We start from the raw sequence: 15000 nt of genomic DNA on the forward strand, positions 1-15000 counted from the left end.
TGTATTTGTGTGTGTGTGTGTGTGTGTATGTGTGTGTGTCTGATTGGTCGGCAATTACATTCGTTTTGTGGGAACTTTGCTTAGAGCTTAGCATAGACCACCCCTCAAACACACACACACACACACACACGCACACGCGCACGCGCACGCACACACGCACACACACACACACACACACACACACACACACACACACACACACACACAGCTTGTATTACACATTAAACCCCTCCTCCCATCCCATCGCAGCTGCCTATAATAATTTTGATCCTGTCAAAAAATTAATTTGGACTGCTTTTTTTGTTGGGTTTTTAGCTGTGGAGGTCAAAGTTAAGTTAGAGTCAACATGTGACATCTTGAATTGACATCACGTCACATGCATATAAACATGTAGCAGTGAACCTTCTCTCCTTTGGGTTTCCTGTCGTGATGTCACCGAGCAGCTATGCAGTCAGGGCTACTTACTCAGTAGCGGTGGGTGACGTCTATCAGGTAAGTTTATGGTCTGAATTAATTTCATGTTGAGGATGAAATGATTGGGTTGAACTGATCTTAATAAACCGAACCCATGGGTAATAACTCCGTCTCATCAGCCCAGCAGACGGACGGACGGATCCAGAGGTGAGGTCAGGCGGACTAGTTTAGGTTCGGCCATGGAGACCAGAAAACCATACCTACTGAACGCGATCAGCGATTTTCACCAGCAGTCCTTCAACGAATTACCATCCAAAGGTCCGTTTATACATAAAGTGACGTTTAACAAAACTTACCTCCGCAGTGGAGAGCGCCAGGGAGAGGAGCACGAGAGCAGCGGCGCTCCGGAACATCTGGACGAGGGAGAGGGTTCGGTCAGAGACACCAAAGTTCATTACGTTCAACTGCGTGGAAAACCAACATTTAAGATAACCCAGGAACATGGCCAAACAAAGCGTGAGGTATCCCCCGGACCCGGCGCTGGTTCCTTACCATGTTGATAGCGGTAAGAGGGTGGTGTTCCTGAGCGGAGGAGAGGTGGTGTCGGTGTGGTGGAGGTCTGAGGCGCTGAGGAATGCCTGCTCTTCGCTTCTCCCCCTCCGACGTGACGTGGCCAATGAGAAGGTCTGTAGCGGGAGGGACGGCTCCACCTCGAGTAGGAGGAACCGGAGGAGGAACAGGAGGAGGTGAGCTGGAGGATCGGGCTTTCTCCGTGTGTGATGAGGCTGAAGCGGGTCGTTAATGAGCTCGGCTCTAGCTCTGTAGAACTACAGAGCTGTAGTCCTCACCGACTCCGCTCACTGTTTACAGAGTCGAGCCTCCGAGTTTGTATTGTAACAGAAGCAACTTAACTAAATATATGCATATATAAATAAATTGATATAATAATTAATATATTCCAATCAAGTTATAACGTGCATTCGATTGATTTATTCTCACATATGTCTGTCACATTTTGCGATGTGTAGGGTTTATAAACCCCTGTGTGTATGTGTGTGTGTCTCTCTCTCTCTCTCCCTCCCTCTGTCCATGTGTATGCTTTATGCATTATAACACCCCTCAGTGTGTGTGTGTGTGTGTGTGTGTGTGTGTGTGTGTGTGTGTGTGTGTGTGTGTGTGTGTGTGTGTCCTAGATCAGGGTAATTACACCTGATTAGCAGCATACTGGCTGTGTCCTTGCAGCCTATCTGCCACTGCACGCAAACCTTGAATTCTGAATAAAACCCAGGAAAGCTCCTACTGTAAAGCCATCATTTATGCATGAATCTATAAGCCCTCAAAGGAAATATACCTTTTAAGTAGATGCAGCGACTACATCCTCCAGGGCTTGGTGTGTGTGCACGTTTGTGTGAGTGTGTGTGTCTGTGCACTCATGTTTGTTAGCTTTTGTGTATGCATGTCGTGTGAGTGTTTGCATTGTTTGTTTGTGTGTGCGCGGGTTTGCCTTTGTGTGCATTTGTGTGTGTGTGTGCGTGTGTGTGTGTGTACGCGTGTTTGGGTGTGTGTGTGAGAGGGATTCTTATTCTGTCCGCGTTGGTCTTTCGGTGTAAATAAACCCTGTTAGCATTCAGTACCTTGTAGCATGGTGATTACCTGCATAGGCGCATATGCAGTAACTCAGACAAATAAAGAAAAAAAATACTTTAATAAATTCTTCACCAGACGCCTGACCTTCTCTCCTCTTCTCTGCATGCTGCTGGGTAGAATGGAGGAAGAGATGACCTGCATCATGGACCCCGTCTAGAGCCCCCACAAAACAGAACAGGGAGATGGAGCAGGGGTGATGGGGACGATGGGGCTCGGTGTTGGGGCGGGGGTGGTAGTGATGCCTCACATTCACCCATTAATGCACACTTTCACCCACCGACGGTGGTGTGACCCATGCAAGGGGACCGCCAGCTCGTCGGGAGCAGTTAGGGTGAGGCGTCTCGCTCAGGGACACCTCCACACTTGAACCAGCAACCTTCCGGTTACCAGCCGACCTGCTCCACCTCCTCCAATCACCCAGTTCACAGCCAGGCAGGGTGGACAGAACCCTGTTGAGTTGTTCATGCTGACGGCTCTGCCTGCTGGCTGGGCTGGGAGGGGGAGGGGCCGGACTCTACACATCGAGACTTTAATGAATCTGCTTGAAATGCAAATCGTGTTTTACAGCACCACTGAATTTTCATTTGTCTTCCGTTTGCCAGAGCTTTGGTGCGGGCACCTTACACACGCACACACACACACACGCACGCACGCACGCACGCACGCACGCACGCACGCACGCACGCACGCACACACACACACACACACACACACAAATTGGCAGTGTGTGAATGGAAATTGAATCAACAATGTAATCAATTCATTAGACATTGTTGCAGCCAATCAGCTCGCTTCATGATCATCTTTTTTAAAGGCACAGGAGACAGAAGCCCTCGTCCACGAGCTGCGTATCATCTCCTCTGCCCTGGTCCTAGCGGGGTCTCAGGTGTGAGGGTCACCTGACAGGGGTTCAGGTGAGCCATTGGTTTCTGCCTGTGCTTCATTTGCATCAAATGCTAAAGAAATGTAATGAAACGTTGGCTTCCTATATTTAGTTTCAGATCACATGATGAACAAAACACTGGTCTCTCGTCATGAGGAGAGGAGACGAGGAGATGAGACGAGGAGAGGCGATGAGGAGAGGAGATAAGGAGTGAGTGTGTTTGAGGAGAGAGGAGTGAGTGTGTCTGAGGAGTGTGTTGAGAGTTGAGTGTGTTTGTGTTTTGGTATTTCACACCTTATTGATCGGCCTCAGAGAAATGTGTTCTTGCTTTTAATTTATAATACCTCTCCCATCTCACTGAATGCTGGCCATGTGTGTATTCTGTTGCGGGGGCAGCAGACCAGATCCTCTCAGAAGACAACCCACGTGCAAACAGGCACTACGTTTGAATTGGCATTCTCATGTGTTCATGGAGCAGGTGCCTCATCCGTGTACCAACACGGGCCATCTGCAGGCCCCAGAGTGGAGCTATGATGAGCTGCAGTATGGGAGGTTTCTGGCAGTTTCCCCCTCAGATGAGCCTGGTTTTCTGGGATTTCTGGGAGGCTGAGAGGCCCTGAGAGCAGAGCCTGAAGAGACGCCCACGGGCAGGGGTCTGGATGGAGGAGCGTGGAGATAAGAACGCAGACTCATGCGGAGACTGCAGGGGGCCGCGATCCTAGCAGGGAGGAGAACGCGTGGGTGCTCTCTGCAGACCCACTCGCTCCCCCGAAGGGCCCAGCCCACATAAACACTGTTTCCTCCTACATTAGTACCTCCTGAGTCATCAGAAAACAGAGAACATTGAATCATGACGGCACGACGCAGAACCCTAGAGGCGGCCATTAGTGAGGACATTCGCTCATTAACCTGGTATTTGGAAAACTTCCCCGCAGACGCTTGCACACAATGTTGTGTTGTTCTGTTGTTAAGAGGGGATTAAAAAAGGCCATTACAGCACCCCCTGCTGGCCCAAGAGGCTGCATTTTCCCCTTTCCTCGACTGCCTGCCTGAGCGTGAGTTGATATTGAGGACATGTCTGTCTCTGGTTTCCTGCTGTTTATGTCTTGATGTCTCGCGTGATGAATTCACATCTTTAGTTAATTGGCGGATATTTCAGTAATTATTTTATCCAAGGGACTTGTGGCCGGGAAAACTCTACATTACCCCGATTGAATGTTGTTCTGAAAGGCTTTATGTTTAGGAGTTTATGCCAATAAAACATGTGTTCTATCCAATTCAAAAGTTGATTAATTTAAATGGCAGACATCCACTAATGTTTGAGACAGCCCAGGTTTGAAGCGTGACATGCAGCGCCAGTAATAGTTGATTTGTTGGCACCGATGCCAGCCAGTTAAACATGACTCCACGTCCACATAATAAACTGTCTTGAGCCCTGAAGGGTCTTGTCCTTCCTGCATTGAGGTCCAGGCGCTGTCTGTGTACGGCCAAGCCCTGAGGACACGTGGTGGGTAAACACATGGTGAGCAACCAAACAGAGATAATAAAGATGACAGAAATACAGCATGTAACATTAAAATGGTCTCGATTGATCTTAAAAACACATCTAAACTCACATGAGAAGAGAAGAGCCGTTGCAGCCCACAGCAGAAACCTCACGGCCCAGCCATCTGCTAATTCTGAATGTGTTGCAAACAAAACAACAAAAACGTATCATTGTGATCCTTATAAGCACTCAAATGTATATTCACGTTTTTTAATTCCTGTTTGATTAAGAAAGTCCACTCACTCAGTTTCTCCTTCAAAACAAGACACCCGGGCAGTTCTAGACGGATAACCTGACATCTCTTAACAACACTGTGAGACTTTCACGTCGTGGACGTCATGCCTGGCACCCTAATGACTTCACAGCCAATCGGACGTGCAAAGTGAGTCCATATTATGCTGGAAGGTGGAATTATTCTGATCATTAGCCTGACAGCATTAGACCATCGTTCCATCCCTGGTGTATCATCGGATAAGCCAAGATGATCGCTTATGTCCCTCCTCAATATTCATTTATTCAGACAAATCACATGAGAACTCGGGGGCTGGTATTTCAACATGAATTATTTCCGTATGTGAAATCTTTCATGTAATCATCTCATGAAGTACTTTAAGATTTCCTTTTAGAGCTGCTTCACAGCCCTTTTTATGGGGGGGATATCGATCACTGTACATAATCAATATATTTTGTATATAATCTCGATATTTGATTCGTGCCCTTCAGTATGGTAATGTCTCGTCTCTTCAAGTCCTCCCCCTCGGCTGGTGTTTATCCAGCTCCTCTCCTGTGAGTGTGTGTGTGTGTGTGTGTGTGTGTGTGTGAGTGTGTGTGTGTGTGTGTGTGTGTGTGTGTGTGTGTGTGTGTGTGTGCCTGCGTGCGTGCGTGCGTGCGTGCGTGCGTGCGTGCGTGCGTGTGTGTGCGTGTGTGTGTGTGTGTGTTTGAGTGTGTGAGTGTGTGTGCATGTGTGTCCAAGGGATGGGTTCTCCTTCACGTCAAACACCAGCACCCAGAACACATTGGGAACACAGCATGTTATTCTCTGCGGTTATCTTCAGACCTACTGGACAGCCTTGAGATGGAAGTCATCGAGCCAGCAGTACGAGGCCGTGAGGGGGGAGGAGGTTGTGGGGTAGACAGGCAGCGCTGCTGCTGCTGGAGGCCAGGGGAGAGGCAGGAGGCCAGGGGAGGCTGGAGGGGAGGCTGGAGGCCAGTGGAGAGGCAGGGTAAGGCTGGTGCTGCTGGAGGCCAGGGGAGAGGCAGGGTAAGGCTGGAGGCTGCTGGAGGCCAGGGGAGAGGCAGGGTAAGGCTGGAGGCTGCTGGAGGCCAGGGGAGAGGCAGGAGGCCAGGGGAGGCTGGAGGGGAGGCTGGAGGCCAGGGGAGAGGCAGGGTAAGGCTGGAGGCTGCTGGAGGCCAGGGGAGAGGCAGGGTAAGGCTGGAGGCTGCTGGAGGCCAGGGGAGAGGCAGGGTAAGGCTGGAGGCTGCTGGAGGCCAGGGGAGAGGCAGGGTAAGGCTGGAGGCTGCTGGAGGCCAGGGTAAGGCTGGAGGCTGCTGGAGGCCAGGGGAGAGGCAGGGTAAGGCTGGAGGCTGCTGGAGGCCAGGGGAGAGGCAGGGTAAGGCTGGTGCTGCTGGAGGCCAGGGGAGAGGCAGGGTAAGGCTGGAGGCTGCTGGAGGCTGCTGGAGGCCAGGGTAAGGCTGGAGGCTGCTGGAGGCCAGGGGAGAGGCAGGGTAAGGCTGGTGCTGCTGGAGGCCAGGGGAGAGGCAGGGTAAGGCTGGAGGCTGCTGGAGGCCAGGGGAGAGGCAGGGTAAGGCTGGAGGCTGCTGGAGGCCAGGGCAGAGGCAGGGTAAGGCTGGAGGCTTCGGCTGCACCACAAAGGGTGGATGAAAGAGGGTGGAGGTGATGGAGACAGAATCAGTAAAGTTGGCAGCCTTCAGAGAGGCAACACCTACTACATACTGTAGACATGCAGACAGGGGTTATTATGGTCTGGCGTTGCCTTGGGGGAGCGGCTCGTGCTGTCGACTCAATGTGAAACGGAACTCCTTGTCACTAGTGACCCATTAGTGAATAGTTACACCCTTCTTGTCTCTAGTAAACCACTTGTGATTAGTTATGCCATTTGTGTCACTAGTGACCCACTAATAGCTTCCTATTATACTATGTGATCTTTTATTACACTCGATTGAGTACTCAATTGTGACGATTCAATTACAGAATGCTGAGGCAGACCGGTCCTTAGTGTGAATAATGACCGGCTCCCTGTACATTATCCCTTCCATATATCTGAGGAGTGGTACGTATGTCCGTATTGCTGCTCAACAGCCCTGGAGAATCAGCAGTGCAGACAGGACCTTCAGCCAGCCTCCAGGGTGATGGTGGCACGGTTGACTTTTCCTCCCTTAGTAATTCACTTTTAGTAATGGCCCTCTTTCCCTTCCCGGGACCCCATGGGCATTCAAATAAGGAGAATATTATTCCTCCACAGAGGGAAAGGCTAATTAATGAATAAAGAGGCAAAAATAATCACCCAACTGAATGTCAGGGGGCATAGTTTAGATGAGAAGTAGGTCTGCGCTGGACGACTTTATGTTAAAACGGTGCTGGCTGGGACACAAATAGCTAGTGCATTTGGGATCGACTTCTCTTTACACTTTTCTATCCACACCTAAGAAATATACTTTTAAAGTTGTTTAACTTTTTCGTGTTCAATGGGCATTCATTATTATATTTAACTCCAGTAGCATGAGTTGGCAATTGGCCAATGTAATACACGTTTTGTGGTACTTGAATAAGTTATATCTCTCGTTTCTCTCTCTAAGGTAAACTGTGTATGCTTAGCATGTTTGGCTACTATAGCACTGTCTGCCATTATGGCTACCGTCCACAGAGGGTCAAAATGACTGCAGGCCGTAGGACACATTGTTAAAAAATGACAATAAATGTTAGCAACATTGTTTGCCTTGGTCAATATACATTTTTGTATCCTCGCTTTAACAGATGGCTGACCGACCGTTTACTACCCTGTCGTTTCATTAAAAAAAACTTCATTTATTTATACAAAGATTGAGTCTGCCCTCATTCCTTGGTTGCCCTTCTGCCCTCTAGATTTATTATAACTTGAAGGCAATGTAGGTTAGATTTAAGCAAAATTAAAATTGTGAGGATAATATGTTATAAAATATAAAATGTCCTAAAGCTATCATTAGCGAGCTCATACGCAAACGCACTACGCACACAACCATTCATATTCGGCATAGAGGTTTTGATTAAAAGCCATTATGTCGTAACCATCCAGGTTATACTTACCACGAGCCATGAGAGTGTAAAAGCCTATGCTCCTGTAAAAACCAAAAGATAAAGAAATGTTTCAAGAAATGTGTTTTATCAGATGTCATTTAAAAGCACTACACTACCCACAATCCGAAAGTTTAACACAACGTCCTTGATTGGTGGAGCTCGCTGTTACAATGGAAACCTTTACCGCCGGCGCGAAAGTCATGCCGTTGATTACTGCTGCCGCTGAACTCGACCGTTGAGCACAGAACCGCCAGGGCGGCCCTCTGGTAGAGATGAGGACCAGTGTCCAAATGGTTTAGGACCAGTAAAAGTCAGGCCTCGTACTTGAGTGTTTGTAAGGCCCACCTTTTGTTTTCTGTCAGGGCCATTATCAAAGAAAAGACTACTGGGTTGTGGTGAGTTTAGCAGACTGGCTGAGTAGTTCCTTCACTCGTTCACAAAATAACGTTGTCTTTTACCCTTGCCTTTCTTTAAAACTGCTTTTAGCGGTTTATCGCACTCCTGGTGCTAAAATAAGAGCACTTTAACGTTTATAGGAGTCTAGTGTGCAAGTGCCCAAAGAGCATTGAGCTAACAAAATCGAATTTTATACCAAGACCCCATTTCCAGAAAAGTGCATATGTTCCAGGTCCAGCACTTGGGGACGCTGTTGTACAGTCTGATACACGAAGCACAGTGAGACCACATATGGCGCTATAGCAGTTAGACAGAACACACACTCATCATGAAGTCTGTTTTCAAAATAAATCATCCATTTTACACACAATCAATGTAACTAAAGTTTCATTAGGTTACTTATGTTTGACTAACATAAATGGTATAAACATATTTGGGAGGTTGAGTGTTTACAGGGCTTTTGAAATGATGTCCCACTCAATATTTCTTCAACATAATTCTCACTTAACTGAGTAGACTCAGTCAGAGTACACCAGGTGAAGGCTCCAGGGCATGTAGTGAACCCTGATAACTGAGACGCATCATTACAATCACAGGTCCAAGTGCGATTTGAAGGACCACCACTGGGGGGCGGACTTCACCACGACGCTTCAATCAAGACCATCATCAGCGCTGGGACTGAGTAAGTCAGTGCTTATTCCAAGTTACCAGTCCTTGTTCTGGAAAACCTCAATGAATGTCATTCTGTAGTGTCTTTCCATAGTCATATCTGGTCTTGCGTTTTGGCTGTCAGAGGAAATCATGAAGGGGCAAACATCCAATCAGGGGCCCACAGAGTTGGGCTCCCAGGCAGATACTATATTCTTACTTACAAACCTTTTTGTAACCTAGGTACCTCAATATTGCGTATCACTTTGAGTTTGCCACTTAACTGGATCTGCACATCATTGCATTGTGGTGGGCTCCGGGCTGCTGAAGATCTTTCTTTCTGTGTTCGGGTGTGATGCGTTTTTCTTTGTACGGTTGAATGTATTTCCTTTGTATGTGCTCTGTGTCGGTGGTTTCCTTTTTCTTTGTCTTTGTAAAACACTTTGTAACTGCTAAAAAAGGCTATTTAAATTCTTATTTAACTTCTAACTTATTTCCTTAATGTGGCGGGGGCTCTGAATAAGGTCTCTTATTATTCCGCTAAGCCTTTGTTCCTCCAGCGGACCTCTGGCGCAGATTAAGCGAATACTGAGACGTTAAATGGACCAAGATGTCGTTTCCCTGGACACGTTCAAGTCCTAAACGGAGACGGTCCACTTCATTACTCATCCATGATGCTCACATTTAAGACACATCCAGACGCCAGACGGACGCTCTGTGGGCAGGTCTTTCCCCAGACCGCCCCGCAGTAGATCAGCTCGGAAGACAGGGTGGGCAGAGAGGGACTTTAACACGTCCAGCCCCTTGAACTAGTGAAGGGCTCCGATCATCCCATCAGAAGTTGTCCTCTCGAAAGCATAACTCTTTGTTAGATCAGAAGAAAGATTATATATATAATTTTATTTTGATCAAAGTCAAAGTTGGAAACAATAGCCTCTTTTCATCTAACAATGGCATTCACTCGTGCAGAAATGTCAAAGCTTCCCTCCTGAATAATGCGCTTTTCCTAATGTCACAATTTGAATGTCATGTGACACTACGCCCTCAGAATGCAAGATGAGGTCGTGCGGAAGGCCGTGTGAATGATGAGCACTGGAGTAAATTATTATTATGATTCACAAAATCATACGTTACAGCCTCTGTTACAGACCACCGCAAAACCAACACAAACACACAGGCGGACATGTCTAGGGAGTCGCTGTGCACACACACACGCACACGCACACGCACACGCACACACACACACACACACACACACACACACAGTAGACAAAGGACGGGTTGAAATAACAGAGATGGAGCGCATGGGGACTAGCGGGGGCATTGTGGGAGGCATGCCTGATTCTATCAGCCCTGAGGTCATCCAGTGTGTGTACGTGTGTGTTTTTTGTGTGTCTGTGTGTGTGCACATGTGTGGGTGTGTTTGTGTAGACGTTTGTCAGAGTGCGATGGAATATAAATCGTGTTAAAGAACAGGCAGGCTGTGAATGAGTGTTCGATGAAGGATCAATGTTTAAAATACACACATTTGGATTAGGAAGGAATTTAACTTCAGGCAGTTTATATATTCTCAAGCAAAACATGTAAGGGAAAAGGACCTCATGGTAGCATCAATAAATCAAGTTATCGACACATATATTTCATAGCAAGTGGTCGAGCCAACAGGAGGAGTAGCTCTGAAAGGCTGTGATAACGGCACAGCAGCGCGTGTTTGTGGATCATCTGCAGCCAATCACCTGCTCCCTGCGGGCAGCGAAGGCATGCTAGGGAGACCAAGGCTTCTTCTGAGAGTGATGAAGACGGATGAGTGTGCCTGCGAGTTCACTCAAACGAATCAAAGGCCAGAGGACTAAGAAGCATCTGGACGGCACAACTGGAGATGAAACAAGGATTCCACAGAACTCATCTTTCCTCCTCCTGTGTTCCTGGAGCGATCGGCTAACCTTATGTTAGCCTGTTTAGGATTTGGGACAAAGAAAGAAAACAAGAAGGAATGTGTACTGTATTGACACAAGCTGATTTTAAATACCTTTAATGTGTGTGTGTCACACAAGTGGTCGTTCAGTCTTTGTTTTTAAAGGATAAAACCTTTTGCGTCACGTTTGTACAAGGTAACATTACGACATAAACTAAAATAAATGGTTGAATCCAACATAAAATAAGCTGTGTGGCGGTAAGACTCAGAAGATGTTTAGAAAGCTTTTAGGTAGAAGAGGACTTTAGCGATAACCTTCCAAAGCTTGTCTATAAATACCAGAAAATAAAATCGAAATAGGTTTATCACCCTAATTACAAAGTGTTTGTGGCCCAGAGTAATTTATAAGTATAGATTATATATGAGTTCACAGTTTCTCAAGTGCACCACAACAGGTGAATCTGAGAGAAGACATCTCTGGTGACAGTAACAAGACATGCTCTGTTGAAACAAGGGCAGCTTTGTTCAGTCAACACACACGCACATGCGCACGCACATGCGCACACGCACGCACATGCAAACAAACAGCGCAAGGCTAGTATACGCCATCAACCCACCAATATGGCCTCAGCATTGCAATGGCAAATGATTCAAGCCATGCTGGACATGGTCCCGTCCCCAGGGAGTCTAACATTTCATTACTATAGAAAATACAAGACAGGCACAGACTCACGAAGCACCGCCACACACAACACAAAGTACTGGGAAATGGTAAATGGACTGCATTTATATAGCGCTTTCACTGCAACCAGTGGCCACCCAAAGCGCTTTACAATATTGCCTCACAATCACCCATTCATACACACATTCACACACCGACGGCGGAGAAAGATGAAGGACACATCCCATTGGTCAGCACCCTTCAACTAATACATCACATGACACGGGCCTCTAAATGTAAAACTAATGCAAGAGATAAACATAAACAATTATTTGAGCTGATCAGATGCTGTTATTTGACAAAACTACCAGTAATTAGGAGACCGTAAACCGGCGATGGTGAATTTAATATTCTATCCTGGGACCCGGTAGTCAGGAGGACGTCGCCCTGCTGAGAAGACAGAGAAGGTCCTCCAGCGACCCGGGACCAGACCCGCTCCCCTCGGCTCTGAACACACCCGGGCCGGGGTGGTGCTGAATGTCATGGGTCACGGTGGGATTGTACCAGAGGCGGCTGTGAGGCAGTACTTGGGTGATTCGGCGAAACCTTTGGAATCGATGTGATTGGCTCATGGGCAGGTCCTTCCCATCAGGTGATCCAAGAGATTATTCAGCTGGACACAGGAAAGAAAGAAATACCGTTTCAGTCTTGTAGCCCTCTGATGTTCTGTGTGACTACTGAGGGCAGGGAGAACCACATGCTGTAGCTGGCAGAGAGATGATGGAAGAAGCTTTCGTTGTATAATCCCCCAAACCAAAACCAGCTCCATTTTGATGGGATTCTTATCCAAAGCAAAACTAAAAAATGGATTTGAGGTGGATTGTAGTTTGAGATGGATGCCATGTCTGTTACTCAGCGCTTCTGTAAACTCAGAGGAAGTTTAAGGTTGAAGGACAGAACAGACCAGAACAGCCAGAGCATTGTGATGAGGTGAAGGTAAAAGTAGGATGACACTCACACATCCTCTCCATCTTTGTGCAGGAAGCACTTCCACAGGCAGAAGCACAGAGACATGACCAGCAGCGCGGCCACCGTGGTCACTGAGATCAGGATGGCCAGAGCAGTTCCAACTGGCCACAGCAAAACAGAAACAGAGGAACAGAAATCAGCGAAGACGTCGTTTTTCACATGAATTCATGTGAACGTCTGCATGGGTCATCAGCAGGAGGGGCTGGAGGGGCTGGGGAAGATTGGATTTGTGTCGAGGTGATATAATATATTATCTGAACGGCATCTAAAGTATGCACACTCACGCCCCGTGATACCCAAGTGGATTATACATAATCAGTCTGTCACCCGTTACCTCAAGGTGAACTTATGGACCTGCCGCTCCACATCATATGACGTACGGCTGGGGGGGCCTGATGTGACAGGAGTCTGGGGAGGGGCCTTTAGGAGGCTGAGTGTGAGAGTTATGCATTTCTGGCCCTTCTCTTGCTAAACGCATCCAGAAGTCCTTCCCACTGCTCCACATTCTTGGGTAATGTGTAGCTTCACCCAGCCCCTGTTCCCAGAAACACATCCAGCGTGTTCACTCCACTGGAGTTATAGGCGCTGTAGGTAAGACTGAAGAGCTGTTGTTGAAGTGTGATTGGTTAGAAATGGCCGAGCAGTCCGTCAGCTGCTACTGAGCGAGATGCGCTGTGAGACGGCTGTTGAGACGGATCCCGCGTTAATTTCTGAACAATCAGGGCGTCTCTTTCCTGATTGGACCTGGGAATCCGTCTTGCCTGTCAATCACAGGTCATCTCTCAATGGTGGAGCCACGTAGGGAGGGAGCAGAGAAAGACAAGAGATTTTTTAGTTATTGAGTTCAAAATGTTGCTCACTTCCACTCTTTTCTGCTCTGGGACTTTACCTACAACTTTACCTACAGCAGCTTTAAACCAACAGTGACCCGACTCCCTCGGTCGAACTGAATAGAGGAGACTAGAGGAGACTAGAGGAGACGAGAGGAGACTAGAGGAGACCAGAGGAGACCAGAGGAGAATAGAGGAGACGAGAGGAGACGAGAGGAGACGAGAGGAGACGAGAGAAGACTAGAGGAGACGAGAGGAGACCAGAGAAGACTAGAGGAGACTGACTAGGGTAGGGGTTAGGAGGAGACTGACTAGGGTAGGGGTTAGGAGGAGACTGACTAGGGTAGAGGTTAGGAGGAGACTGACTAGGGTAGGAGTTAGGAGGAGACTGACTAGGGTAGGGGTTAGGAGGAGACTGACTTTTGGTGTTCATGGCCACGGCGATGGCGGACTCCAGCCCCCTGTGGTGCACCAGGCACTTGATGGACACGTCCTTCAGGAGCCCCGCCCTCACGGTGAGGGTGCTGACCACCAGGGTGGTGCCGTCGCCCTGGGCCGTCTGGGTGCTGACCGGGGGCCCCAGGGTGCGGTTGTCCCGCTCCACGTTCCACACGATCTCGGCGGGGGGGCGGGACACGCAGCTGCAGTTGGCCTCGACCACGCCCGGGGAGGTGGTCCGGTAGCTGACCTGGGGTTTGGGCAGGACTGGGGAGGGAACCAGGGAGCGCTGGGTTAGCCAGACGCTCAGGAGGGAGGGGTTAGAGCAGGGCATCGCTTTACTGTTCAGCACAGGGGGAACTACCTCAGAGGCAACTCGTGTCAAGTACTGGCGTGGATTTAGACCTACGAGAACAGCGTGGATAGTGAAATGATTCATACTTTGTAGCCGGCTCAGAAGTATCATTTGGAGAATATTAATTCTGTGCTGCTGGACGCCTGATAATGAAGTTGGAAGATTGTATACACGACATAGATTTATTAGTTGATGTATTATTCACACATTATTCATCCTGAACTGGGATGAAAGGTGAATGGGAGGGGCTTAGGGTGAGTGGGAGGGGTTTAGAGTGACTGGGAGGGGTTTAAGGTGAGTAGGTTTAGTAGTGTCGATATGAGTAAGATTCTTGTAAACCGAGTAAAGTGAGGGGCTTGACCGTATGGTGACGAGTCCGTTAAAGGCTGTCATATATTGATAACATGCCCAGGTTATTATTATTAGTTGAAATATTATACATTGCGACTTTAAACGTTCAGCCCAATATGTAACACGTAATAAAATGCAGAATTTAAAATTCATCCCATTTCAGGACAAATAATCTGTTAAATAATAAATCCTCTTATTCATGTCGTAAATACTATTATCCAACTTCATTTTCAGGCCTCCAGCAGCAGAGAATTAACATCACCAGATGATACTTTATTGTCCTATATCATTATTACGCTATACTTCAGCAGCAGGCGCCAGGCGGTGGTGCGTGTGGTGGGGCGGTGGAATGTGAGTCTCGCTGTGACCCCGTCAGTAAGGCTCTCGCTGTTTTCAATTCCCTGTTCTCCGCGCTGGAGGAATGTTATTGGAGGAACTGAGAACACTTGTTGGCCGCTTCAGACTTGGGCTCAGATATCTGGCTGTGGCCGCGGGCGCTGCCTCAACCAGGTCTGGGTGGTGCCTCCACCAGGTCTGGGTGGTGCCTCCACCAGGTCTGGGTGGTGCCTCCACCAGGTCTGGGTGGTGCCTC

General features: G+C 48.1%; 2 protein-coding genes and 2 long non-coding RNA genes across 5 annotated transcripts in view; 2 read left to right on the top strand and 2 right to left on the bottom strand.

The window, feature by feature from the left end:
• The window catches only part of fstl1b (follistatin-like 1b), a 23180-nt gene extending 22007 nt beyond the window's left edge, over positions 1 to 1173 (bottom strand). The window contains exons 1-2 of the mRNA XM_030342850.1: positions 967 to 1173; positions 771 to 827 (exon numbers count right to left, since the gene is read on the bottom strand). Coding sequence (XP_030198710.1) covers positions 771 to 827; positions 967 to 969 — 60 coding nt within the window. The 5' untranslated portion in view covers positions 970 to 1173. The remainder of the gene's footprint in view (positions 1 to 770; positions 828 to 966) is intronic.
• Positions 422 to 2972, top strand: LOC115532868 (uncharacterized). The gene is made up of 3 exons (XR_003974123.1): positions 422 to 492; positions 594 to 1160; positions 2179 to 2972. It is a non-coding gene; the product is annotated as an uncharacterized LOC115532868 (long non-coding RNA).
• Positions 2973 to 3058: 86 nt separating this feature from the next.
• Positions 3059 to 4221, top strand: LOC115533328 (uncharacterized). The gene is made up of 2 exons (XR_003974177.1): positions 3059 to 3154; positions 3344 to 4221. It is a non-coding gene; the product is annotated as an uncharacterized LOC115533328 (long non-coding RNA).
• A 6624-nt stretch (positions 4222 to 10845) lies between these two features.
• Positions 10846 to 15000, bottom strand: part of zgc:113337 (Ig1_MRC-OX-2_like and Ig domain-containing protein) — an 11576-nt gene continuing 7421 nt past the window's right edge. For both annotated transcript variants that reach the window (XM_030344222.1, XM_030344223.1), the window contains exons 5-7: positions 13685 to 13969; positions 12424 to 12535; positions 10846 to 12078 (exon numbers count right to left, since the gene is read on the bottom strand). In XM_030344222.1, coding sequence (XP_030200082.1) covers positions 12075 to 12078; positions 12424 to 12535; positions 13685 to 13969 — 401 coding nt within the window. In that variant the 3' untranslated portion in view covers positions 10846 to 12074. The remainder of the gene's footprint in view (positions 12079 to 12423; positions 12536 to 13684; positions 13970 to 15000) is intronic.

Source organism: Gadus morhua, chromosome 20 (genome assembly GCF_902167405.1).
Source record: "Gadus morhua chromosome 20, gadMor3.0, whole genome shotgun sequence".
NCBI lineage: Eukaryota > Metazoa > Chordata > Actinopteri > Gadiformes > Gadidae > Gadus > Gadus morhua.